Source organism: Ranitomeya imitator, chromosome 2 (genome assembly GCF_032444005.1).
Source record: "Ranitomeya imitator isolate aRanImi1 chromosome 2, aRanImi1.pri, whole genome shotgun sequence".
In the NCBI taxonomy this organism is placed as follows: domain Eukaryota; kingdom Metazoa; phylum Chordata; class Amphibia; order Anura; family Dendrobatidae; genus Ranitomeya; species Ranitomeya imitator.
In genome coordinates, this window is record NC_091283.1 from 585,237,587 (window position 1) to 585,265,001 (window position 27,415).

At 42.9% G+C, this 27,415-nt stretch overlaps 1 protein-coding gene across 2 annotated transcripts in view; it reads left to right on the forward strand.

Annotated features, from left to right (window-relative positions):
* The window catches only part of KIAA1755 (KIAA1755 ortholog), a 128,508-nt gene that overhangs the window by 57,270 nt on the left and 43,823 nt on the right, over positions 1 to 27,415 (forward strand). For both annotated transcript variants that reach the window (XM_069752274.1, XM_069752273.1), the window contains 7 exons: positions 5,886 to 6,024; positions 6,323 to 6,445; positions 6,895 to 7,086; positions 7,205 to 8,196; positions 9,428 to 9,677; positions 12,848 to 12,937; positions 23,459 to 23,680. In XM_069752274.1, the coding sequence (XP_069608375.1) occupies positions 5,886 to 6,024; positions 6,323 to 6,445; positions 6,895 to 7,086; positions 7,205 to 8,196; positions 9,428 to 9,677; positions 12,848 to 12,937; positions 23,459 to 23,680 (2,008 nt within the window). The remainder of the gene's footprint in view (positions 1 to 5,885; positions 6,025 to 6,322; positions 6,446 to 6,894; positions 7,087 to 7,204; positions 8,197 to 9,427; positions 9,678 to 12,847; positions 12,938 to 23,458; positions 23,681 to 27,415) is intronic.

The window sequence follows — 27,415 nt, forward strand, 5'->3', positions numbered from 1 at the left end:
GGGATAGTGACACCTAAGTGCCACGCCCGGCAGGGTTAAAGTACAAGTACAAAGACAAAATAGCAAAAAATGTCCATCCAATGATGTAAATCAAATATATAAGGGGAGGTAGCAGGGCGATGCCAGATAATAATATGGATTTGAAGTGCAAAAAAGGAATATAGATGGTAGAAATCCAATCAATACAATATAGTATAGGGAGCCACAGCCAATTTAGCCAAATCTTATGCAAAATCCATTACCCCAAACTAGAACCTCTGACACTAGACCATGTATACATCAAATAAGTAGAGAAGAAAGGACAATAGTTGGATAATAACAGTGGTACAAACCTATAAGGCCCCTCTCTCCCAGGTCCGGCTTATAGGTTTGTACCACTGTTATTATCCACCTATTGTCCTTTCTTCTCTACTTATTTGATGCATACATGGTCTAGTGTCAGAGGTGTCAAAAAACACATTACTAAAGGAAATGACATCATAACTACTTTTACGTAATATTCACGGCACTCTTACAGGAAAGGAATGTGGTGCCCAAGTAGGGTATTCAGCCCGTAACAAATGTAGTTAAAAACACTTGCCACTCACGAAGAAATACAGTATGAAGAAAAGTTCCATTTATTATGCATCCAAAAATGTCGTGGTTAAACATTTTCGGTCCTGGTGTGGACCTTCATCAGAACTGGTACAGTTGCAGAAAATCTGTTTCCCAGTGTAGTTGTCCGTCTAGTGGTACGTACACAAGGACTCAGGCTGCCAGGATGTCAAATGATAGGAGGAACCTGATGTATGCTGGCACATAGGTAGTCGGCGATCTACGTTGCTGGGGATAGCAAACTACAATCGTTTTTTCTGGGGAGACAATCAGTAGAATTAAAATGGCTGCAACCTTGTTACACTAACAGAAACCTGACCTAGAATGTTAGTACTGGAGTCTGAGCATGTGCAGTAGAAGCTCCTCTGCTGTGACCTGGGGATAATCTATATAATGTATAGTCATTCAGAAAGATATGGCGCTCAGAAGTTCGAGAGGACACTTCTTACCTCATCACTTCTGGAATCTCAGCATTAGTAATTATTAGTTTGTATTTTTTTTTCTCTTCCTGGAGAACCCCTTTAAGCTCCACCCTGTTCTGTGTGAGAACATCCCATATTTTATGCAAAGTTGCATGAGCCACACCTATTATGTTGGGATAATTCATGCATCATGCCTGTGAAAAAACTAGGCTGTTGGCATGTATGTAGGAAAGTCTAAAATGTATTAAAACTTTTAAATAAATTGACCAGGTTAAAGTCTTTAATTGGGAATATATTTCCAGTGGATCTAAACACTCGAAAACACAAAATGAAGTGTCCCTACTGTGCAATGTCTCAAATACGACAAAACTATAAAATTGAATCTAAAAATTCTCTATATAGAGGTTTATAGTGGTTTACAAGCCTGGCAGAACCACGATATTCATGAGCCATTGAAAAGGAAGAATCCATAAACCTCTATATTATGTACTTAAAAGGGATAATAAAGAAAGGCGGGAGTCTAAAGCAAGGACAATTAGGCAAATCAATCTAGATCACAACATTCACATCGAAGGTTAACTTGTAATTTTATGTAGAGAAGGATGGTGCTTGTTATTTAATGGTAGGAGACCTGCAGGTAAATACAGAGATTCTGGGAGTCCATAAATAGAGCCAAAGTAACCAAACACGAGATTCATCTTGCATTCTAGTGGTGTTATCTCTGAGCTTCCTGTGCACATTGATGAAATGCAAGGAATCATAAATGCTCAACCTTAAACACAGCCGCAGGCTACTAAACAAGGACTCAGGACTGCATTATACCAGAATATATGCTCAGTTATAGCACCTATTCTTTCCTTATGTCCAGTATCAGACTTGGGTGGCAAGAGTCCACCAGTATCAATGACTATGGGGGACCACTGTTCAACTATATTCAAATACTATATGACCCTCGTCACAAATTTACCTATGCTTGTATATAATAATAAACTGGGTAGTTTGCTGAATGAATGACTAAATGAATCATAATATGATGGGGGGTAAGTGGCCTGTTCCTGCACAGGGGTCCACCGGGGGAATCAACTGTCCTGCTGTGGGCTAGTCTGGGTTTTCTTTGACCCTTTATTGCCATCCTTTTTGCCAAGCTCTTATCCGTTTTCTCTTTACTTTAACTGGGAGCTGAGGTAATTCCATGTACTCTATTAATTAAGGCACGCTATGTTCATGCGACACCCGCTAGGGTCGTGGGGTACTTGGAACCGGGTTGGACGGTTCTTAAAGAGGTGGTCACGGCCACGGTGACCCGGTCTGTGGCCCTGGGCGCGCAATGAAATAGGGATAGATGATGGAAAGGAATAAAGTTTATATAGGAAAAGGGGAATGTTCGTGACGCCACCTGTGGTACTCGGCCAGGGATGGTTGACACTGCTTAAAGGGACTGCTGGGGCTAATGTTGATGCAGCAGAGTTGGTATAGCTTTCCATAGGTAGAGCTTAGTCCCCAGGGTGAGTGAGGCAGGAAAGAATCGAGAGGACACAGCAGGGTGCAGTTTCCACACTTTTACTCACAGTTCGGATGTTATGCCCCAGCCGGGGTGCTGTGTCCTCCAGATCAGTGGCCCAGCAAACTCTCCAGTAGCTTGGGGCACTTGTCCAGTACCCCCTTCATAAGTGCCTTTCCTGGTCGACTCACTGCGCTGGCTCTCACCTCTCCTGCCCTGCGCTTCACACCCAGTGTCCCAGGCCGGTAGTCGCGGGTCCTGGAGGGCGACATCTTCACTGTCCCCTTGACCCTCTTTGTCTACCTTTTCAGTGAAATAGATGTGCTTGTGGCTGTCGCACTTGCAGACATGATAGCCTCCAGGTTCCTAGCTGGGACTTGTAGTTCCTCACTAGATCAGGGGCCAGTTCCCCTACTGCGATCTGGTCCCTCCACCTGGCGATGGTCAGCGTGGATGCGGGCCCCATGGGTGGTTTCCACACTTCCTGTACCCCTAGGACCCCTTCTTTCCCTCTGGGAGCTTCTCTCCCTTCTCTCTCTCTCTCACTCGTGGTGGGACGAGCTCCTCATAGCTCCGGTTCTCAGCTCCAACCCTCTCTCACGTCTGATCTTCTCTCTTCCTCTCCACAAACTGACTGACTTCCTCATTCTCTCCTCCCCTTGCTCACTTTCTCCACCCACACCTTCTATCTAATCCCTTCCGGGCCTGGAGAGGTCTAGTGATGGGTGCAAGTGTTAAGGCCCCTTCACATTAAGCGACGCTGCAGCGATACCGACAACGATCCGGATCGCTGCAGCGTCGCTGTTTGGTCGCTGGAGAGCTGTCACACAGACCGCTCTCCAGCGACCAACGATGCCGGTAACCAGGGTAAACATCGGGTAACTAAGCGCAGGGCCGCGCTTAGTAACCCGATGTTTACCCTGGTTACCATCCTAAAAGTAAAAAAAAACAAACAGTACATACTTACCTACCGCTGTCTGTCCTCCAGCGCTGCGCTCTGCTTCTCTGCTCTCCTCCTGTACTGGCTGGGAGCCGGAAAGCAGAGCGGTGACGTCACCGCTCTGCTTTCCGGCTCACAGACAGTACAGGAGGAGTGCAGAGCACAGCGCTGGAGGACAGATGGCTGTAGGTAAGTATGTACTGTTTGTTTTTTTTTACTTTTAGCATGGTAACCAGGGTAAACATCGGGTTACTAAGCGCGGCCCTGCGCTTAGTTACCCGATGTTTACCCTGGTTACCAGTGAAGACATCGCTGGATCGGTGTCACACACGCCGATCCAGCGATGTCAGCAGGAGTCCAGCGACGAAATAAAGTTCTGGACTTTCTTCAGCGACCAACGATCTCCCAGCAGGGGCCTGATCGTTGGTCGCTGTCACACATAACGATTTCATTAACGATATCGTTGCTACGTCACAAATAGCAACGATATCGTTAACAATATCGTTATGTGTGAAGGTACCTTTAGGCCATGTGCACACTCTGCGGATTCCGTTGTGGAATTTTCCACAGCGGATTTGATTAAATCCGCAGTGCAAAAAGTACTGTGGATTTATCGCGTTTTTTTGTGCGGTTTCCACTGCGGTTTTAGACACCTGCAGATTTTTAATATGGAGCAGGTGCCAAACCGCTGCGGATTCCGCACAAAGAATTGACATGCTGCGGAAAATAAACCGCAGCGTTTCCGCGAGGTTTTTTCCGCAGCATGTGCACAGCGGTTTTTGTTTTCCATAGGTTAACATTGTACTGTACACCACATGGAAAACTGCTGCGGATCCGCAGCGTCAAAACCGCTACGGATCCGCAGCAAAAACCGCAACGTGTGCACATACCCTTAGGGTTCTGTGCAGAGTCCTTACCAGAGAGTTGAGGTACCACACCTCTGGATGAGATGCAGTACCTCTGTGGCGATGGCGACTGGACCCTCAGGGGCGCCACATTCACATTGGGTAACTTAATTAACTACACAAGGAAATACCCTTTTCAGTGAAGAGGACACAAATTCTTGTGTCATCTACTGAATATATCAATCCAGTTAATATCGACCCTTTAAAGGGCAATTCTTTCTTTAGGTGTGGAAGAGTAATTATTATCGCTGTCCCAGTTGGGGCTTACAATCTAAATTCCCTATCAGTATGTCTTTGGAATGTGGGAGGAAACCGGAGTACCCGGAGGAAACCCACACAAACACAGAGAGAACATACAAACTCTTTGCAGATGTTGTCCTTAGTGGGGCTTGAATCCAGGACTCCAGCACTGCAAGGCTGCTGTGCTAACCACTGCACCACCGTGCTGCCCCCATATTTATGTCTATGTAAAAACATACTGCTGGTCATGTTTTCAGCCTTTTGAGTGTCTTTTAACCATGTTGTTCTTCCAAAGATGTCAAGTGGTTTAAAAGAAGTAACTTGACCAATCTTTAGATATCCTTTGCTCTGAAAATGCTCAATATTTTCCACTAGTCAATGGGAAGGCTCAATATTTTCCAATACTAATCAATGGGAAGGTTCAAGAGATGCCCCGAAAACCCTTGGGTGTTATTGAGCATTTTTGCATGAAAAACCACTAGTGGTTTCTTCACTGTTTAATGGAGTGATAGAAAAAAAACCCGATAATGCAAGTAAATAAGAAAAAGCAAGTAAAAACACTGGAGGTAAAAGAACAATGAAAAACGATCAGGAAACAACCAAAACCGCAAAAAAAAGGACACTTCAGGTTTACAAAATGCAAGAGAAGTGGAATGTTTCCCAAAGTGTCTTTTGCTTGAAAAAGAGATGTTTCCCTTTCCCCTCCATGCAGTTCCCGGTGGTGCAGCTAGTACGCTCACGCTCCTCTGCTCTTAAAGGGGCACATAGTGAAATGCACCCAGCCAATGGCAGGGAGACATCACAAGTATTACTGTTTGTGCCGTTTGACCATTTGATACTGTATGATAGGCCAAATATTACACACCATCTGATACTGTATGATAGACCAAGTATTACTGTATATGCCATTTGATACTATGTGATAAACCAAGTATTACACACCATCTGATACTGTATGATAGACCAAATATTGAATTCCATCTGATACTGTATGACAAACCAAGTACTATACACCATCTGATACTGTATGATAGGCCAAGTATTACTGTATATACCATCTGATACTGTTATAGACCAAGTATTACTGTATATATCATCTGATACTGTATGATAGACCAAGTATTACATACTATGTGATATTCTATGATAGACCACGTATTACTGTATATAAAATCCGATACTGTATGATAGACCAAGTATTACATACCATATGATTCTGTATGATAGAAATACACATTTATTAGAATTCTACTTAAAAAATTGAATTGTTCTCCATCTTTAAGGAGTGCAGTGGAGTCGGCTGTGCAGATGTACAACCACTTGGAAGAACGAGTGCATGCTCTAGTTACTAAGTCCAACCGTAGAATGGAACTTTTAGAGTCAATATTGAAGATCCAGGAGTTGGAGAAACAATTTAACCAGGTAAAGAATGCAATAAATAAGTGAATGACATCAATAAATAGATAATCATGCACCCATAAGGAAAATGAAAGGCAGGATTGATCTTGAAATATCATAAAAAACACAGCAGTGTTCCACATGAAACAGTGTCACCGCTGTCCGTGAGTTGTGCCTAATAATGCAGTTCCGGTGGAGTCCAAGAGCATCAAGTTCCACTTCTGCACGCAACATACTGACAGGTGTGGCAATGTTTTTGAAGGAAAGCAGACATGATTTCTTATGCTGTACATCCTCTATAACTTCATATTTGCCTGCACAGCTTACTTCATGGATGGATGGAGATGGAGAAAATCAGCTTCATGAGATGGACACTATGGAATGGACGTTAGAATGTTTGGAGAAGTATCACAAAAAGTTTAAGGAATTCTTCCTCCAAGCAACAGTAAGTATTCCATATACATATGGAAAAGTTATACTGTATGTCCATCACACTCCAATTTGTATTTCTTTTTTAAATTAAAACAAATAGCTTTACTTCCCCTCACTGGCTCCAGTGCTGAATTTCTGCATCTTCTCAATGAGTCTGTTATTGTCCAGCGTGCTGACATCAATCAGTGATCTCAGCGGCTTAGTTATTGACTGCAGCACTGTTGACTTGACAGCAACGCTGCAGACTTTGACACACTGGTAGTAGTGGCCGAGACTCCACTCTGGACCCTGGGAGGGTGAGTAAAATCTACTGTGTTTTAAAACAAACTGCACCAAAGAAATTTTCCAAAACTGGAAACACCCTTTAATCCCAAAATTGTTGTGGTTTGGTTTGAGCTGCAGAGCCTGTATGATTTGTGACAATATGTTCCAATTTTTGTCATTAATTCATATTATTTTTAGGTGCATTATAACCATGGGCTGGTCCTTTTGGATGATGCAAATAAGTTCAGTGGCTCCATGTTTCCAGAGATGGATTCTTTCAAAGTCACAAGAGGAACCTTTCAGACCAAACTAAGTACTTTCTACATAAATGTTGAAAAGCAAAGGGAAGAACTGGAGAAGCTGCTAAGCCTGTACCGGTTTTGTGACAAGGTATGTCATAAAATATCATATTTTCAAGCATTATTGCTTATTTTGGTCATGACTCATGAGAAATTAAGTGAATAAATGTCTTAATTGTAACTACCTGGTGATCTGTCTTATCTGCTAGATCACACAGCTCACCATGAGCTGCAGCCGCTACGTAGGACAACTGAAGATGGCTGAACAAAGGTATTGCCTACCAGAGACTCAGCAATGCTTGGAGAGCTATCTCCAGAGAATAACCGAGGAACTGTCAGATGACAAATTTAAAGAGATGAAAGAAGAATCATATAAACTAAGCAGTTGTAGAGGACTAGCTGTTTGGAATGAGACCTGGCTCAAATGTCAGGAAGCAAAGCATCTTATAGAAGAAACTTTAGAGAAGTGTAAAGATGAGCAAACTGCAGCCTTAGCTTGGCACAAGGAAACCACATTGTCTTCTAGTGTTAGTAAAGTAGAAGACACCGCGGTCACCTTCTCAAGTGAAGTCACACAAGCAAGCCGAAAAGAAGAAGATGAATTTCAAACTCGGGGTAGCATGAGATCGGCAGAATCAACAGTTATTAATTGCTGTAGTTTTGGTCTCCATGCTGGTTCAATGGGTCTATTTCTTAAAGCTTCTAGGAGTCAAAGAAATGTAAGACCAGCAAGAGAAACTATGATTTCCCAGGGATGTTCTACAAGTGAAGAAACCAAAACCAGCAATGGGTCTGACCCAGAGAGCAGTGAAGTAATGGCTCAGAACTCCAACAATGAGGCTCTAGAGATATTACATACTCCTAGTCCAAAGCTTCCTAGGCCAGCCCCAGTACAGCCAGCCTCTGCAACAAATACAGACCATTTTACATGGGTATCCTATGGCAGGACCAATAGTGATGACTCGAGCATTCTGACTCAGAGTGACAGTAGTAAAATAAAGCAGTCAGGTAGAAGATGCATTTTATCTAGGCATGCCAGCTTCTCCACAGGGGATTCTAGTTCGCAATACTCCTCTGAAAGTTCTTCAGCCAATTCTCCCTTACTACCAATGGAACCACTTACCTCACGCCTGCCTTGGATGAGAAGAGCCATGACTGAAACTTCCAGGGAAAATGATTGGACAACAAAGTTCAACTTTGCGTAAGTGAGCCTTGTGCAGCTTTTCTGATCAAACACATTGCATCAAAAGATATATTTAACCAAATAAGTTCACTTCACAGTCGAGGCAAAGAATTTAGAAAATTCTAAAATAGATTTTTTGTCACATTCAACTAAAGCTGAAGGTTATTTTTGTGCTGTGAATAAAATAATGCTCATACTTGTGCACATGGCAGTATTACAGACATATAATATATATTGATACAGAATATATATACAGTACATCTATGGCCTCTTTCACACTTCAGTCTTTTGGCGTCAGTTTGAATCCACCGTTTTCATCAAATAGCGGATCCGCCATTTTTTTTGGTGGATCTGCTATTTTCCCATAGACTTGCATTAGCGACGGATTGTGGCGGATGGTCGTCCATTCCATCCGCCATGTGACGGATCCGTTGAAATGTGGCAGACGTCATCTAGACATGGACGGACATTGCAACGTTTTTTGTCTGTGCCAAAATGGCGGTTCATGACGGATCCGTCGCGTCCGCCATTTCCTAGAATGGCCGCCTATGGGCGACGGATCCGTCGCGACTGTCATTTGGTGGATCCATCACCCCAATCCGCTTTTTCAATTGAGCATGCTCCAAAAAGTAGATACTTTTCCCAGATACACGGATGCGTCAGAAAAACGGATCCGTTAGAACCGTTTTCTCAACAATTGTGATGGATCCATCGATCCGTCATGATGACGGAGCAGACTGACGCCAAACAACTGAAGTGTGAAAGAAGCCTATGTTTAATAGTTTCAGAATTTTTGAGGTTATCATAGTACACACAGCACATATAATCACTAAGGTGTATGTGAATCATCCTATAAGGGATAGTCTTTAATAACAAGTCATTGATTCCAAAGTTGTTTACCTACTGTCTTCTGCTGGACCTTTGGGGCAATATCTTGGTTTTGTACTGTGGTGCGTCAGTCCGACCCTTCTAGAAGAGAATAGGATGCCTCACAGAGTCATTATGCAGAGAGCACACTGAGAACATAAAAGTCACAAATTTGAATCAATATGGGACTCTATTTTGAATTGCATCGGGTCCTACACCTGACTTTTCGAACTTTGCTATGGGTAGATATAAAGATGGCTATTTCCACAGTTGATTGTGCTCATGATGATAACATTTGACCATAGTTCTGGAATAACTGTGAATATGTTTGTAATGTTTTCATGCAAATAAACTTGGAATCTTTTCTTTAATTCCTGACCAGTAAGCTCCATCGAATAATGGAAGAACTGCTTGCCACAGAGAGAGACTATGTATGTTCCCTGGGTTATGTTCTTTCCCACTACCTAAGTGAGATGGATCAGCCAGATCTCCCACCCACCCTACGTGGACATCATGCTGCCATATTTGGAAACCTGGAAAAACTCTATGAATTCCATAGCCATATTTTTCTACAGGAACTTACAAGCTGCAGAAGAGACCCAAGTCACGTAGGGCGTTGTTTTCTGAAACATGTGCGTGTATTACAGAAAGTATTTTTTTACTGATTTGTTTAAAAAAAAGCTGTCATGTCACTGTTTAGTAAAAAGTCTTCTTCATCATAAAGTAATAGACACTGCATTGGTCTGGTCTTCTGCATTCCTCCTAGAAATTTATGAATTTACTAGATGGTGGCCCGATTCTTACGCATCGCGTATTCTAGAATGTGTATGTAGTTTATTTATGAAGTTTTCAGAATAATGCAATTTATACACATGATTCGGCCGGCCGGGCGCGACCAATTAGTGAAGCGTGGTTCAAATTCCACACCAATTCGCGACCGGACTGCGTCTGTTGCTAATTGGTCACGCCCGGCCACGAACAATCAGTGAACTCAGGGCCTGCTCCAGGTTTTTGAGGGCCCCGGGCGAAAGAGTCTCAGTGGGCCCCCCTCTTTAACACATACCACGATTCATGATGCACAGATAGAGCAGAGAAATATAGCACAGCCAAGTAGCATTCAACCCATGTAGTATATAACACAGCCCACGTAGTACATAACACAGCCCATGTAGTATATAGCACAGCCCACGTAGTATATAGCACAGCTCACGTAGTATATTGCCCAGCCACGTAGTATATAGCACAGCCCCGTAGTATATAGCACAGACACAGTATATTGCACAGCCACGTAATCTATTGCACCGCCACGCAATATATTGCACAGCCACGTAATATATTGCACAGAGACTTAGTATATAACACAGCCCACGCAGTATATAACACAGGCCACGTAGTGTAGAGCACAGCGATGTAGTATATTGCCCAGCCACGTAATATATACCACAGCCACGTAGTATATAGCACAGAGATGTAGTATATAACACAGCCCATGCAGTATATAACACAGCCCACGTAGTATATTGTACAGCCACATAATATATTACACAGCCACGTAGTATATGGCACAGTGACATAGTATATAACACAGCCCATGCAGTATATAACACAGGCCACGTAGTATAGAGCACAGCGATGTAGTATATGGCCCAGCCACATAATATATACCACAGCCACGTAGTATATAGCACAGAGACATAGTATATAACACAGCCCATGCAGTATCTAACACAGCCCACATAGTAAATAGCAATATGGGCACCATCTCCCTGTTAAAAAAATAATTAAAATAAAAAATAGTTATATACTCACCTTCCATCTGCCCCCGGATTGAGTCTAGGCGTTTACCGATGCTTCTCGCGACGCTCCGGCCCGAGAATGCATTGCGGTCTCGCAAGATGATGACGTAGCGGTCTCGCGAGACCACTACGTCATCATCTCGCAAGATGGACCGGAGCGTCACGAGGAGCAGCGGGAAAGGCAACGGAAGGTGAGAATATAATGATTTTTTATTTGTTTATTATTTTTAACATTAGATCTTTTTACTATTGATGCTGCATAGGCAGCATCAATAGTAAAATGTTGATCACACAGGGATAATAGCAGCGTTAACAGACTGCGTTACACCATGGCATAATTCGGTGTAATGCAGCCATTAACCCTGTGTGAGCGCTGACTGGAGGGGGCACTGACAGAGGGTAGGAAGGGGCGAATTCGCAGCCGGACTGTGCCTGTCGCTGCCGGCCACGACCAATCAGCGACACGGGATTTCCGTGACAGACAGACAGACAAACAGACGGAAGTGCCCCTTAGACGATTATATATATAGATGGTAAACAAGAGTTGCCATTAATTTTGTCTCCAATACTGTTAAATTAGTGCTGAAGTTAGTAGACTGTTTAACAACATGCCTACCAAGAGTAATGGTAACACCCAGATGTCAATGTATCTGTATATATCCAGGGTGAATAACAGAGGAATGCGGTAACTCAACTTTCAAAGAAAAGATTCTTCAAAGTTGTTATTTCATAGCAATATGAATATTTAGTAAGATGGATAACATCTCTGGGAGATGAAATATCTGTGTAAATAAATGGAAATAAATCTTTCTTAATTCTACTTATTGATGACAGAGATTTAATCCAAATCTAATTACTTGTATCTGTATTGTACTGAACATATATTTGTATACTGATACATATATTAGTCATAAAATTGGTTTTACGCTTTCAACTGCAACTTAAAAGCAGTCCATCACCAGGTAGAAAATAGTCATTATTGCTATTATCTTGTTCTCTTAAATGTTCATTTTTTATCTTTTGTTTATTTTTTTGTATCTGCCATAGAGTTACAGAAATATGGGCTTTTTTATTTATATGCTCATTTTGATGGTCTTTGCCAAGGAGGCAGTGGTCTCATAGTAATTATGTAGAGCAGACTAAATACATGATCCTGTGAGGCACGCCACTTGATCAAAACTCTAAAAGCGCTAAATAAATAAAAATCTCTGGAAATGATTGGCTATGTTCCCACGATGAGTATATAGTGACTTACCTACTAAGTAAATTAGGTTACCTATTTTTTTCATTGCATTTGAGTCCCTTTTTTTTTACATGCGATTTCTATTGAGTTTTTGACCCTGTAGTTTTTTTGTTTTTTTTTAAATGTCGTAAATAAAGCTGCTTTGCTTTTGATACTTCGTGGTATTTGACTCTGACAAAACTTTTTTGATACATTATGTGGATTACATGTGTTTTTAGTGCATTTTTGCAGCATAGATGAACTAAAAACATATATGCGTTTTTACCTGAGGATTTTCTGAATCTAATGCAATTCTGTGGGGAAAATCCGCACGTAAAATTCAGCGTTGCCACAATAAAAATAGACATGTTGCCGATTTCATACATGTACGACAGGTCAGTTTATGCACACAAAAAGGAAAGCACAGTGGGTATGAGATTTTTTGCTCAGAAAAAATTTGCAGCGCAGAACCCTTACCAAATATGCATGGTGGGAATTTAACCTATGGCGGATTTTGTAAAAAATGTAAAAAATGAATATTGAGGGGAGCAGCAGGAAAAAAATAAGAGCAAAAATTAGCCATGATTGACCTAGTGGCGACTCCTGTTTAAATGATATATAAAGCCGAATATCTGATCACCACCAGACTGCCTGTTCTATTGAAGAACATATTGGTTATGCTTTAATATGAATAACAACATTTATGTTTTATATTTTGGTGTGTGCACATTTGCAAATTCCTTTATTTCCTTTTAGAAGTAAATTGATTTGTTTTACTTTACAGAAGGAACAGTTTGGTCTTTATGCTTTTTATAGCAAGAACAAACCTCAGTCTGACCGACTACTACAAGAACATGGAGCAGCGTTTTTTAAGGTAAGGGCAAGGCAAACTCATTGATAATAACAGAAGTCTCAAGTATCAGTTGTAATATAACTTATTTTGTATTGTTTTACCTCCTAAAGTAACAGATAAAAGAAAGGTGGATGAAATGTTGCTATGTTTTTTTTCCTTCTCTGGCCTCTGTCGGTTGATAATTTGGCACTGAGCAGAAGAAATCTAGACTGGTTACTAGGTAAAGGTACACCTAGATAGCTGTAGGTTGAATGACTGTTTGGTCGGTAGCTACATATGTAGCAAAGGTTATCAGGACTCACAACGCACCATCTTGATAACTTGTCACGGAAGTTTATTTCATTTAAGAAGATTAAGAGAACTTAACACTGCCCAAGCCATTGACAGATGACAAATTAGGTCTCAAAAGACACTTTTTTTGTGCCATGATATCCCAGTGCTGTGTTATCTGAGTCAAGGTAACCTTTACTAGATCTGTATCTCTTGGCTCAACCATGGCAACAAAAGGCATTGGAATTCAAACTGGCCATACTTTCTCTTCCCTGAGATCATATATCAGGACAGTCAAGAGGTCTCCATACACATTAGGCCTCTTTCACACATCCTTTTTTAGAATCTGACACATTCCGTCAAAGTGTTGAAAAGACGGATCCTGTGCCGATTGTAAAAAACTGATGCACTGGATCCGTTTTTTTTAATGGATCTGTTGAAGCAGCTGCAGCCGGAATTTAAAGAAACAGAATTCTTGAGAGAGAGAGATATTCTTCCGAGCATGCTCTATTTCAAAAAACGTAATCCGTCACTGGATTCCGTCTTTTTCTAAAAATAACGGATTGTGACTGATTCTAAAAAACGGATGTGTGAAAGAGGCCTTAGATGGTCACCAGGCCCCAACTATGTTAACAGGTGCTTTGTCAAAGATAAGCCAAATATAAAGAGTTATGGTTCGTGCTTTGTCAAAGATAAGCCAAATACAAAGAGTTACGGTTTTTAAGCAGAAAAAAAGGAAATACGTCAGCTCACCTGGCTAATGCATGGATTCCTAAGGTCCAGGACTCGCACGGATATACGCTGAGCAGCCGATGCAGAAACAGATGAAAGGTAGGTAGGATCCAGCAAGAGACTTTTTAATAAAATATAGCTTTTAATGAGCACCAATCATGGTACCATGATTAAGACTCAAGTCGAAACGCGTTAGTCCTAACACTGCATTGTTTGCATTGTGCTGCTACATGCTAGTGTTGTATTTGGTGGATCACTATTCTGTGATTTTTTTTACTGCAAGGTCGCTCACTAGATCCTTCCTACCTTTCTTTGATGGTTTTTAAAAGCTAAAATTTGAGATAAAAATGACAAGAAACATCAGGGGGGCTAGAGAGTAGAACCCACTTACAAATAGCAGGACTGAAAAAATAAAGTGCAAATGTGCTTTATTAAAGTGAAAAAGTGCAATAATAATTTACATGATAATCCTATCTAGGAAAGACAGTAATTATGATGTATACACAATTTAAACATGTATACTCAATGAAAACCCTCTTAAGGCTGTCCTTAGAATCCATAAGTTAGACATTCTATATAAGGTGTATGTTTAAAAAAAGTGCAAAATGAACAAAAAATAGTCCATGGGATAAACAGTTCCCTAAATTTAGAAAGGGACCCAATCACATGCAGGCCCAAACAGAGAACCGATAACTGATGTAGTCCACCTGGGAATAAACCAAAAGAGAAGGGGCCCATTCAAATACTTTGAAAACCTCCGTCATTAGTTCTCTCCCACATCATGGAATATAGGGTGATGCCAACTTAGAAACATAAGCAAAAGAAAAAGAATTAAAATAAAATAAAATGTGATTAAAAAAACATCAAAAGCAAAAAAAACAACTACCCCCAAACCCAATAAAAAGATACCAATCTAAAGGAATGCTGCAAAGCACAAATTTACATTTAGTCCCTGGGGACTGAGAGTGCCTAGATGGTAAATCCATCGGATTTCTGCCTGAGCTAGAATTTTGCCTAGGTCACCACCTCGAGATCCCAAATCTACTTGGTCAGTCCCCTAGATGCTTAACCACTGTGAGTACAGTTGTGATACCTTTTTTAAGTGTCAAGGTAAAGTTTTAAGGAGATCCTCATCATCCACAGAATGAGCTTCTTCATTATCTCAAACGTGCTCATGAACCCTAATTTTAAGTTCGCGGGTAGTTAAATCAATATACAACTTGCCAGCATGATAAATCATCCCCTTGGATGAACAATTCAAATGTTTTCTGATATCAAAAATATGTGAGCCATTAAACTTTCTGAAGTTTTTTTGCTTTAACCAAGTTAAGTCAGGCCTTTGCATAAGCCACAGGGTCAAAATCATGTGATACAAGATTCACTGCCCCCTTTTCCTTTTTCAGATCATAATGGCTATGAACCAATATGTCTTTGAGATTAGCTGTTTGTTTAGCCACACATGACAGGGAGGATGTATAAAAGTCATCATTCTTGCCAATATATGTCCTACTAGATGGTGGCCCGATTCTAACGCATCGGGTATTCTAGCATATGTATGTATGTATATAGCAGCCACATAGTATATAGTACAGGCCACGTAGTATATAGGAGCCATGTAGTATATAACACAGCCCACGTAATATATAGCACAGCCCACGCAGTATATCACACAGGCCACATAGTATATAACACAGCCCACGCAATATATAAAACTGCCCACGTAGTATATAGCAACCACGCAGTATATAACACAGCTCACCTAATATATAGTACTGCCCACGTAGTATATAACACAGCCACGTAGTATATAGCAGCCACACAGTATATAACACAGCCCACGTAATATATAGCACAGCCCACGCAGTATATCACACAGGCCACATAGTATATAACACAGCCCACGCAGTATATAACACTGCCCACGTAGTATATAGCAGCCACGCAGTATATAACACAGCCCACGTAGTATATAGCAGTGTGGGCACCATATCCCTGTTAAAAAAAATAATTAAAATAAAAAATAGTTATATACTCACCCTCCGTTGTCCAGCAAAGCTCTGTCCGGATGCGCGCACTGCTGCCACCAGCTTCCGTTCCCAGAGATGCATTGTGAAATTACCCAGATGACTTAGTGGTCTCACGAGACCACGAAGTCTTCTGGGTAATTTCGCAATGCATCTCTGGGAATGGAAGCTGGCGGTAGCCGCGTGCGCATCGGCAGATGACAGAAGGTGAGAATAGCAGGTTTTTGTTTTTTTATTATTTTTAACATTAGATCTTTTTACTATTGATGCTGCATAGGCAGCATCAATAGTAAAAAGTTGGTCACACAGGGTTAATAGCAGCGTTAACGGAGTGCATTACCCGCAGCATAACGCGATCCATTAACGCTGTCATTAACCCTGTGTGAGCGCTGACTAGAGGGGAGTATGGAGGGGAGTATGGAGCGGGCTCCGGGCACTGACTGGATGGAAGTAGGGAGGGACTAATTCTCGGCCAGACTGTGCCCATCGTTGATTGGTCGCAACAGCCAGGACAGGCAGCTGGCGAATCCAATCAGCGACGCGGGATTTCCGGGACAGACAGACAGAAAGACAGACAGACGAAAGTACCCCTTAGACAATTATATAGTAGATGTAAATACTGACATATGACTAAACCCATGCAGACCCCATAATAATCAATGGAGCACTGCTTGTATTACTGATGCAAATGAATACTTTTGCTCACGTACCTCTAAGTGGAACAGACAAATGGAATCAACAGAAATGTGAACATAGCCTTACTCTAATTGCATCAGCATCTTCTTAAAATGCAATACATGTGTTTTGGTAATAAAGTGTTGAATACTAAACCCGGGGAAGGGACTTAAGGAGTGTTAATTGTCCACGGATTTAAGGGCACAAAATACATGCCTTGCCCCAAGCACTGGCAACCCACAGTACGCCAATGGGCTCTGTCTTCTACCACAGTTCAGTTCCAGTGAATAGAACTGAGGTGCACTACCAGACATAAAAATAAAAGCACTGAAGGAGCAGTGCCTGTCCCGCAATAGGTGCTATGGCAATACCACAGTAACTTTCAAGACCCATGCATTTTGCTCAAGAAGTTCCTTTATAAGGAGCTGACATGAGTCCTAATCACACACCTGGACCTGTTGAGGCGCAGTCGGTGCGAAACGGCCGTCATCCTGTTTGCTCCTTGCACCTTCTTGTACACCCGCCGCCCTAGAGGTATGTCCTCACCCCATTAAATGGGAGAATAAAAGGACTTTTAAACGCATCGCTTGGTGAGTGCCACTATTTCTTTTTCTTCACATTTCTCATTATGGATTACTTTTTGGTTGAGCAAAGCAGTGCGAGTTGAAACTACTGATTCATGGTCACATGAGATATTGGCTTGTGCAGCATTTTGTCCTACCATCCATCGAACATTGCATCTACCTAGTGGCGTTCTATTTTTTTCTTTTTTTGTTGACTAGTTCCATTATACCCTTTCCGACATCTGGCATAATAGTATGCCGATGTCGGATACCCTCCCTTTGATGTGGGCTCCGGCAGTAAGGCCACATCTTTCCCGGGACATGTCAGCTGTTTTGAACAGCTGACACGTGCCCCCAATAGCCTCGGGCGCAATCGCAATCCACCCGTGGCTATTAACTAGTTAAATGCAGCTGTCAAACACTGACAGCAGCATTTAAATGGTGCTTACAGCAATCGTGCCGGAAATACGTACATGGTCACATGATCACAGGTCATCGATGTGTTGGCATGACAACCCAAGGTCTCCTGTAGACCTCTCTGGTTGTCACTGCCGGATTGCTGTGAGTGCCACCCAGTGGTCGGCGCTTATAGGAACTCGGAAATTCTACTACATAGAGGCGATCGAGTTGTGCCAGCTTCTAGTCTCCTATGGAGACTATTAAAGCATGGCAAAAGTAAAACAAAATGTGTTTAAAAATATAAAAAAAAATATAAAAGCTCAAATCATCCCCCTTTTGCCCCATTCAAAATAAAACAATAAAAATAAAATCAAACCTACACATATTTGGTATCACCAGATTCAGAATCGCCCGATCTATCAATAAAAAAAGGATTAACCTGATCGCTGAACGGCGTAGTGAGACAAAAAGTCAAAATTCCAGAATTACGTTTTTTGGTCACCGTAGCATTGCATTAAAATGCAATAACGGGCGATCAAAAGATCATAACTTCACCAAAATCATTAAAAACATCAGCTTGGTGCAGAGAAAATAAGAAAAAATAGAGACGCTACGGGTCTCGGAAGATGGCGCAATTTTTTTTTTTTTTTAGCAAAGTTTGGAAAAAATTTTTTACCACTTAGATATAAAAAGAACCTAGATATGTTTGGTGACTATGAACTCGTAATGACCTGGAGAATCATAATGGCAGCTCAGTTTTAGCATTTAGTGAACCTAGCAAAAAAGCCAAACAAAAAACAAGTGTGGGATTGCACTTATTTTTTGCAATTTCACTGCACTTGGAAATGTTTTTCTGTTTTCTAGTACACGACATGGTAAAATCAATGGTGTCATTCAAAAGTACAACTCGTCCTGCAAAAAAAGCTCTGGTCATGCAGGGGTTAAAGAAACATAATGGAAAACTTTGGAGAACATAATTCAAGGGAATCCAGGGATTCAAGCTTCAGGAGGCTAATTTGCATATTCCAGGTGCCTTCTGGGAGAAGCGAAGTCTCCCTAAGCTAGAAGATCGTTGGGTACAGCCGGGACCAGCTGCTTCGAAAGCATCACCAAACCAGGGATTCAAGCTTCAGGAGGCTAATTTGCATATTCCAGGTGCCTTCTGGGAGAAGCGAAGTCTCCCTAAGCTAGAAGATCGTTGGGTACAGCCGGGACCAGCTGCTTCGAAAGCATCACCAAACCAGGGATTCAAGCTTCAGGAGGCTAATTTGCATATTCCAGGTGCCTTCTGGGAGAAGCGAAGTCTCCCTAAGCTAGAAGATCGTTGGGTACAGCCGGGACCAGCTGCTTCGAAAGCATCACCAAACCAGGGATTCAAGCTTCAGGAGGCTAATTTGCATATTCCAGGTGCCTTCTGGGAGAAGCGAAGTCTCCCTAAGCTAGAAGATCGTTGGGTACAGCCGGGACCAGCTGCTTCGAAAGCATCACCAAACCAGGGATTCAAGCTTCAGGAGGCTAATTTGCATATTCCAGGTGCCTTCTGGGAGAAGCGAAGTCTCCCTAAGCTAGAAGATCGTTGGGTACAGCCGGGACCAGCTGCTTCGAAAGCATCACCAAACCAGGGATTCAAGCTTCAGGAGGCTAATTTGCATATTCCAGGTGCCTTCTGGGAGAAGCGAAGTCTCCCTAAGCTAGAAGATCGTTGGGTACAGCCGGGACCAGCTGCTTCGAAAGCATCACCAAACTAAATTTTTGCCTGTAGGACATTATTGCAAGAGAGCTTGGCTGAGTAGATTACACAAGAAGGAAAACACACAGCAAGTCAGCAGGATCTAGGAGCAACATGGCAGATGTGACAACCTACATGGTGAGCTGCAGCATGTGCTACATGTTCACAGATCGACCAGAAGAAGAATCCAATTTCACCTGTCAGAAGTGTAGACTAGTGGCCCTTTTAGAAGAAAAGGTGCGGGGTCTGGAAGAAAGAATAGCAACTTTGAAACTCATCAAAGAGAATGAAGACTTTCTATACAGAACAGAAGCATCTCTACTGGTCACAGAAGGTGCAAAAAGTGTCAGAGAACCTCCAAAAGCAGATGAGTGGAAGCATGTGACCAAAAGAAGCAAGAAGACCATGGAGAAATCACCAACCACACAACTGAAGAACCGATATCAAATCTTTGTAGAGGATGAAGATGGCACACCTAAGAATGAAGCAATACCAGCAAGCAAAAAAGAAAAGGGCACACAGCAACAAGTGACAGCAAAAAGTACAGCCAAGAAGCAACGAAGAGTGGTGGTGGTGGGAGACTCACTACTGAGAGGCACCGAAGCAGCCATCTGCAGACCGGACATAACTGCAAGAGAAGTATGCTGCCTTCCAGATGCGATGATCAAGGATGTGACCGATAGGATACCAAAGCTCTTCAGCTCCAAGGACGTCCACCCATTTCTTCTGATACATGTTGGCACCAATGACACGGCAAGGAAGGACCTACCGACAATCTGCAAGGACTTTGAAGAGTTGGGGAAGAAAGTAAAGGAACTGGATGCACAGGTAGTTTTTTCTTCTATCCTTCCAGTAGACGGGCATGGCACCAGGAGATGGAACAGGATCCTTGATGCAAACAACTGGCTAAGACGATGGTGCAGACAACAAGGATTTGGATTCCTGGACCACGGTGTGAATTACTGGTATGATGGACTCCTCGCCAGAGACGGACTACACCTCAACAAACCTGGGAAACACACATTCGCCAGAAGACTCGCTACACTCATCAGGAGGGCGTTAAACTAGAAGAAGAGGGGACGGGAAGAAAAACATTAGACTCGAACAAAGACGACCCAGGAAAACATACTCAGAAGGGAGGTAAGAACATTTCTAAAACAATCCACAGTGAGGAGATTGGAACAAAACAAAATCCTCTAAACTGCATGCTCGCAAACGCCAGAAGCCTGACAAACAAGATGGAAGAACTAGAAGCAGAAATATCTACAGGTAACTTTGACATAGTGGGAATAACCGAGACATGGTTAGATGAAAGCTATGACTGGGCAGTTAACTTACAGGGTTACAGTCTGTTTAGAAAGGATCGTAAAAATCGGAGAGGAGGAGGGGTTTGTCTCTATGTAAAGTCTTGTCTAAAGTCCACTTTAAGGGAGGATATTAGCGAAGGGAATGAGGATGTCGAGTCCATATGGGTTGAAATTCATGGAGGGAAAAATGGTAACAAAATTCTCATTGGGGTCTGTTACAAACCCCCAAATATAACAGAAAGCATGGAAAGTCTACTTCTAAAGCAGATAGATGAAGCTGCAACCCATAATGAGGTCCTGGTTATGGGGGACTTTAACTACCCGGATATTAACTGGGAAACAGAAACCTGTGAAACCCATAAAGGCAACAGGTTTCTGCTAATAACCAAGAAAAATTATCTTTCACAATTGGTGCAGAATCCAACCAGAGGAGCAGCACTTTTAGACCTAATACTATCTAATAGACCTGACAGAATAACAAATCTGCAGGTGGTTGGGCATTTAGGAAATAGCGACCACAATATTGTGCAGTTTCACCTGTCTTTCACTAGGGGGACTTGTCAGGGAGTCACAAAAACATTGAACTTTAGGAAGGCAAAGTTTGAACAGCTTAGAGATGCCCTTAATCTGGTAGACTGGGACAATATCCTCAGAAATGAGAATACAGATAATAAATGGGAAATGTTTAAGAACATCCTAAATAGGCAGTGTAAGCGGTTTATACCTTGTGGGAATAAAAGGACTAGAAATAGGAAAAACCCAATGTGGCTAAACAAAGAAGTAAGACAGGCAATTAACAGTAAAAAGAAAGCATTTGCACTACTAAAGCAGGATGGCACCATTGAAGCTCTAAAAAACTATAGGGAGAAAAATACTTTATCTAAAAAACTAATTAAAGCTGCCAAAAAGGAAACAGAGAAGCACATTGCTAAGGAGAGTAAAACTAATCCCAAACTGTTCTTCAACTATATCAATAGTAAAAGAATAAAAACTGAAAATGTAGGCCCCTTAAAAAATAGTGAGGAAAGAATGGTTGTAGATGACGAGGAAAAAGCTAACATATTAAACACCTTCTTCTCCACGGTATTCACGGTGGAAAATGAAATGCTAGGTGAAATCCCAAGAAACAATGAAAACCCTATATTAAGGGTCACCAATCTAACCCAAGAAGAGGTGCGAAACCGGCTAAATAAGATTAAAATAGATAAATCTCCGGGTCCGGATGGCATACACCCACGAGTACTAAGAGAACTAAGTAATGTAATAGATAAACCATTATTTCTTATTTTTAGTGACTCTATAGCGACAGGGTCTGTTCCGCAGGACTGGCGCATAGCAAATGTGGTGCCAATATTCAAAAAGGGCTCTAAAAGTGAACCTGGAAATTATAGGCCAGTAAGTCTAACCTCTATTGTTGGTAAAATATTTGAAGGGTTTCTGAGGGATGTTATTCTGGATTATCTCAATGAGAATAACTGTTTAACTCCATATCAGCATGGGTTTATGAGAAATCGCTCCTGTCAAACCAATCTAATCAGTTTTTATGAAGAGGTAAGCTATAGACTGGACCACGGTGAGTCATTGGACGTGGTATATCTCGATTTTTCCAAAGCATTTGATACCGTGCCGCACAAGAGGTTGGTACACAAAATGAGAATGCTTGGTCTGGGGGAAAATGTGTGTAAATGGGTTAGTAACTGGCTTAGTGATAGAAAGCAGAGGGTGGTTATAAATGGTATAGTCTCTAACTGGGTCGCTGTGACCAGTGGGGTACCGCAGGGGTCAGTATTGGGACCTGTTCTCTTCAACATATTCATTAATGATCTGGTAGAAGGTTTACACAGTAAAATATCGATATTTGCAGATGATACAAAACTATGTAAAGCAGTTAATACAAGAGAAGATAGTATTCTGCTACAGATGGATCTGGATAAGTTGGAAACTTGGGCTGAAAGGTGGCAGATGAGGTTTAACAATGATAAATGTAAGGTTATACACATGGGAAGAGGGAATCAATATCACCATTACACACTGAACGGGAAACCACTGGGTAAATCTGACAGGGAGAAGGACTTGGGGATCCTAGTTAATGATAAACTTACCTGGAGCAGCCAGTGCCAGGCAGCAGCTGCCAAGGCAAACAGGATCATGGGGTGCATTAAAAGAGGTCTGGATACACATGATGAGAGCATTATACTGCCTCTGTACAAATCCCTAGTTAGACCGCACATGGAGTACTGTGTCCAGTTTTGGGCACCGGTGCTCAGGAAGGATATAATGGAACTAGAGAGAGTACAAAGGAGGGCAACAAAATTAATAAAGGGGATGGGAGAACTACAATACCCAGATAGATTAGCGAAATTAGGATTATTTAGTCTAGAAAAAAGACGACTGAGGGGCGATCTAATAACCATGTATAAGTATATAAGGGGACAATACAAATATCTCGCTGAGGATCTGTTTATACCAAGGAAGGTGACGGGCACAAGGGGGCATTCTTTGCGTCTGGAGGAGAGAAGGTTTTTCCACCAACATAGAAGAGGATTCTTTACTGTTAGGGCAGTGAGAATCTGGAATTGCTTGCCTGAGGAGGTGGTGATGGCGAACTCAGTCGAGGGGTTCAAGAGAGGCCTGGATGTCTTCCTGGAGCAGAACAATATTGTATCATACAATTATTAGGTTCTGTAGAAGGACGTAGATCTGGGTATTTATTATGATGGAATATAGGCTGAACTGGATGGACAAATGTCTTTTTTCGGCCTTACTAACTATGTTACTATGTTACTATGTTACTATGTATTGCTATTTTGTACTTGTGCATCATCTTTGTGTTGTTCCCACAGAGAAAGCAGCAGGATTTGGGAGACAAGATGGATCTCTCTTCCTATCTACTAAAGCCCATCCAGCGAATCAGCAAGTACAGTCTGCTCCTGCAGGACATGGAGTGGGAGTGCAAAGGACAGAGTACCAGGGAGGCAGAGCTGAAGGCTGCACGCGAGGTTGTCAGATTCCAGCTACGTCATGGGAATGATCTCCTGGCCATGGATGACATTCAGGATTGTGACGTAAGAAATTAAAGAGAACCTCTTTCTATGCTGATTCACTACTGGGGGAGGGGTCTCTCAGTGAGCACCTATTTATCAGCTACAGTTAATAGCTTATGTCCAGCAGTTCGGGATGGATCAAACTTTTTGGCTGCCTGAGCAATAGGTAACATGGTACCACTTTCCTTTCCAAAATTAGAAATGGGCAATAGCAGCAATGAGCTGTCTAAATGCCAAATACAGTCAAATTAGGGTGCTACTGGTTCTCACCCCTGCTCATAAAAGGAGCACCTATGCCAGCACTAGCCTGTAGGTCCATGGCATCTATATACTTTTCTATGATCTCTACTGCAATGTTATTTCTTCTTTTTTTCTATATGTGTTTAACATAAATAAGCGCCTGGAAAAATGGGAGAATTTTCAGTTCTATTTATCATGTTTTATGTGTGTTCTATACTCATTGTGTCACATTGTCACCATAAGAGGATTGTGTGATTGGTGTTGTCTTATGTTGTAGCTTTCAGGCAATAGGAATGGTATCGTATTGTAACTCATAGCAAATGAACATTACTTTGGGCATTTGTAATACAGACGCTAAAGTCCCGCCCCCAGTACAGCCTGGGAATGCCCCTTATATAAGCACCGCCCCTTTCAAATTTGCCAGTATGGTATCAAAAAAATTGGGACAATCCCAGCAATTTGGAAACTATGCTAATATGGTGATAATCTGTTTGATGCATAACAATTTTGCAGCCTTTGTGGGTGGTGAACACTGTACAGTATATCTGTGATCTGGCTTCATGGAAGCTTCGTTGGTTACAATTATCCTGTGTTCCTCTGCAGCCTGCTTGCAAGTATTCCTGTCTTGTGGTTAATTCGAATTTTTGTGTGAAAGTTTACTTATGCAGGATTTGCTCCTTACATCCCCTTGAAAGATGGCAGGGGAAAGGTGAGAGACCGGTTTTAAATTTCCCGTGAAATGTAGCGGGGAAGATGTAATATCAAGAACGTCAAAGCATTTATGGCTATTAGAGTAAAAGTGGATTACCAGTGCGCGAGAGGGGACATTGGGGAGAGCGAGACGTATGGAGCAGTGAGAGTAACTGCTCGGAACACAGCAGAGGGAAGACAGGAGGAGGAGTGAGATTAATCACATAGACGCAGCAATGGACTGGGGCGCAGCGGACACATCACACAGGGACAGAGACAAAGTACAGGATTAGATAGAGGCTGCTGTGGAAGAGCATCATTTACAATGGGAAGAAGTCCCAGGCAGGAGATAGAGGGACCGAGGTCAACAGGGGGTAACCAGGCTACTGATTCTAATACAAACAGCTCCGAGAGTCTCCTGTCCCTCAACAGACTGGACTACACGTGTCAAATATGCTACACCTGTGCCCGGTGTGCCCCAGTCACTGACTTCATAGCACTGTCACTAAATCTGAACATCAGCATCTTCTGCGGCTGAATGGGTTTTCTGTGAAGCGCAGTCCCATAAGCCCTGGCCTTTAGCTCTGCAGCATGCTACCAGATCTGCTCTGCCTCCATGATATGAGATTGCAGATATATTGCTTTAATTTAGAAATGTAATAAGTACAGCTCGGTGCTTGGGCTGTTCTCCCCCTCCTCCTGTCAGACGGACAACTGGAAATTAAGTATTAGGATGTTGTGAGCAATGCAGAGATATTTTACCAGGGTAGGAACAACAAAAAATGTTAGCTCCCATGCAAAGTAAAGCTCAGCTAAAAGCTCCCTTCCATCATCACTTCCATACAAATGCACAGGGACTTAACTATGATAGATGCAGGGGTTGCAATCACACCCAGGCCCTGTAGCTTAGGAGGCCCAAAAACCTGTAATAGTTGGGGGCCCTTGTAGGAGGTTTGTATTGGGACCCAAGAGCTTCAAGTTACGCCACTGAGGCATGTACATGATCATACTATGGAAATGTTAGTATATTTGACAGGTAATAGTCAAATCTGACAGATCTGAGACCCGCAAAGCAAAAATCTTGCCACCTCCTCATCCAAATGTACATCCCGTTTTTAGGTTGAGTACTTCATCTTAGACACCCTTCCTTGAACGCAGGGGGCAGCATCTTTGCAACAATACTTTTGACACTTCAGAACTTCCAAATAGACATATGACTGTGTGGCGCCCCTGAGGGTCCAGTCGCCACAGAGTACTGCACTTCACCCAGAGGTGTGGGATTCCGCTCTCAAGTAAAGAGGGGGCACGGAACAGTACCCTACACCTACATCCAACACAGACAATTCAGTCAAGGCGAGGCTGGATAGGAAAGTGTGTTGGATGAGTGGGTGAGCTAGGTAGAGTAGGGGAGGAGCTAATTAGGAAGCAAAGTTATTTAGATAGTGAGAGGATGGAGAAGCAGGAAGATGTGCTAAGAAGGAGCTCCCTGTCAGAGGGGGCTAAAGAGAGATTGTGAGAGGAGCTTGTAAGAAACATCAGCTTAGGCAGAGATTGTGAGAGAAGTGGAGCTGAGCAGACGTGGGGGCTGCAGCTCCTGGCAGACAGAAAGACTGAAACAGATAGAAAGGCACTCCCACAGAGAGAGGGAGCTGAAGGAAAGTGAAACTACAGAAAGAACTTATGGTAGGGGTCCTAGAGGTATGGGTAGTGAGAAGTCCACCTGTGGGGCTCGTATCCACGCTGACCATTGTCGGATGGAGAGACCAGGGGTTCTGGCCCTTTGCATACCTCGCGCGCTTACCTGACCACACTGAAAGTTATTTAATTGGTATTGATCCCTTTTGTAGCACTTTCCCCTGACGAAGCCGTCCATGTAATGGCGACACGCGTAGGATTCGTCCCCACGCTGATCCCTGCCTTTCCTCTTCTCCCCCGGTGGTAGCTCTCCGTTGGTTGGGGTTTGCCACATGGCTGGACCTAGGTCGTTATTGGGACGGTGCTGAGGTTATGTTTGCGCTTACAGATCATGGTATAACGCTTTCTTGTACATGATTGGGCACAGAACCTCGGCTGCTACCGCTGTGGTATGGTGATTTCGTTCACAATTTGTGGCATAACGCTTATCTGCACCATTTTTTCTACTCCATATGAATATTAACCCCTTCCCGACCCATGACGCCACGTAGGCGTCATGAAAGTCGGTGCCAATCCGACCCATGACGCCTATGTGGTGTCATGGAAAGATCGCGTCCCTGCAGATCGGGTGAAAGGGTTAACTCCCATTTCACCCGATCTGCAGGGACAGGGGGAGTGGTAGTTTAGCCCAGGGGGGGTGGCTTCACCCCCTCGTGGCTACGATCGCTCTGATTGGCTGTTGAAAGTGAAACTGCCAATCAGAGCGATTTGTAATATTTCACCTATTATAACGGGTGAAATATTACAATCCAGCCATGGCCGATGCTGCAATATCATCGGCCATGGCTGGAAATACTAATGTGCCCCCACCCCACCCCACCGATCGCCCCCCCAGCCCCCCGATCTGGCCGGTACACTGCTCCGGCTTCCCTCAGTACAGGGCTCCGCTCCCCCCCCCCCCGTGCTCTTGTCCGCTCCCCCCATGCTCCAATCACCCCCCCGTGCTCCAATCACCCCCCCTGCACTCCGATCCACCCCCCCGGTGCTCCGTTCCACCCCCCGTGCTCCATTCCAGCCCCCCCGTGCTCCGTTCCACGCCCCCCGTGCTCCGTTCCACCCCTCCCGCGCTCTGATTCCCCCCCCCCGTGCTCCGATCCCCCCCCCCCCCCGTGGTCCCCCCCCCACCCCATC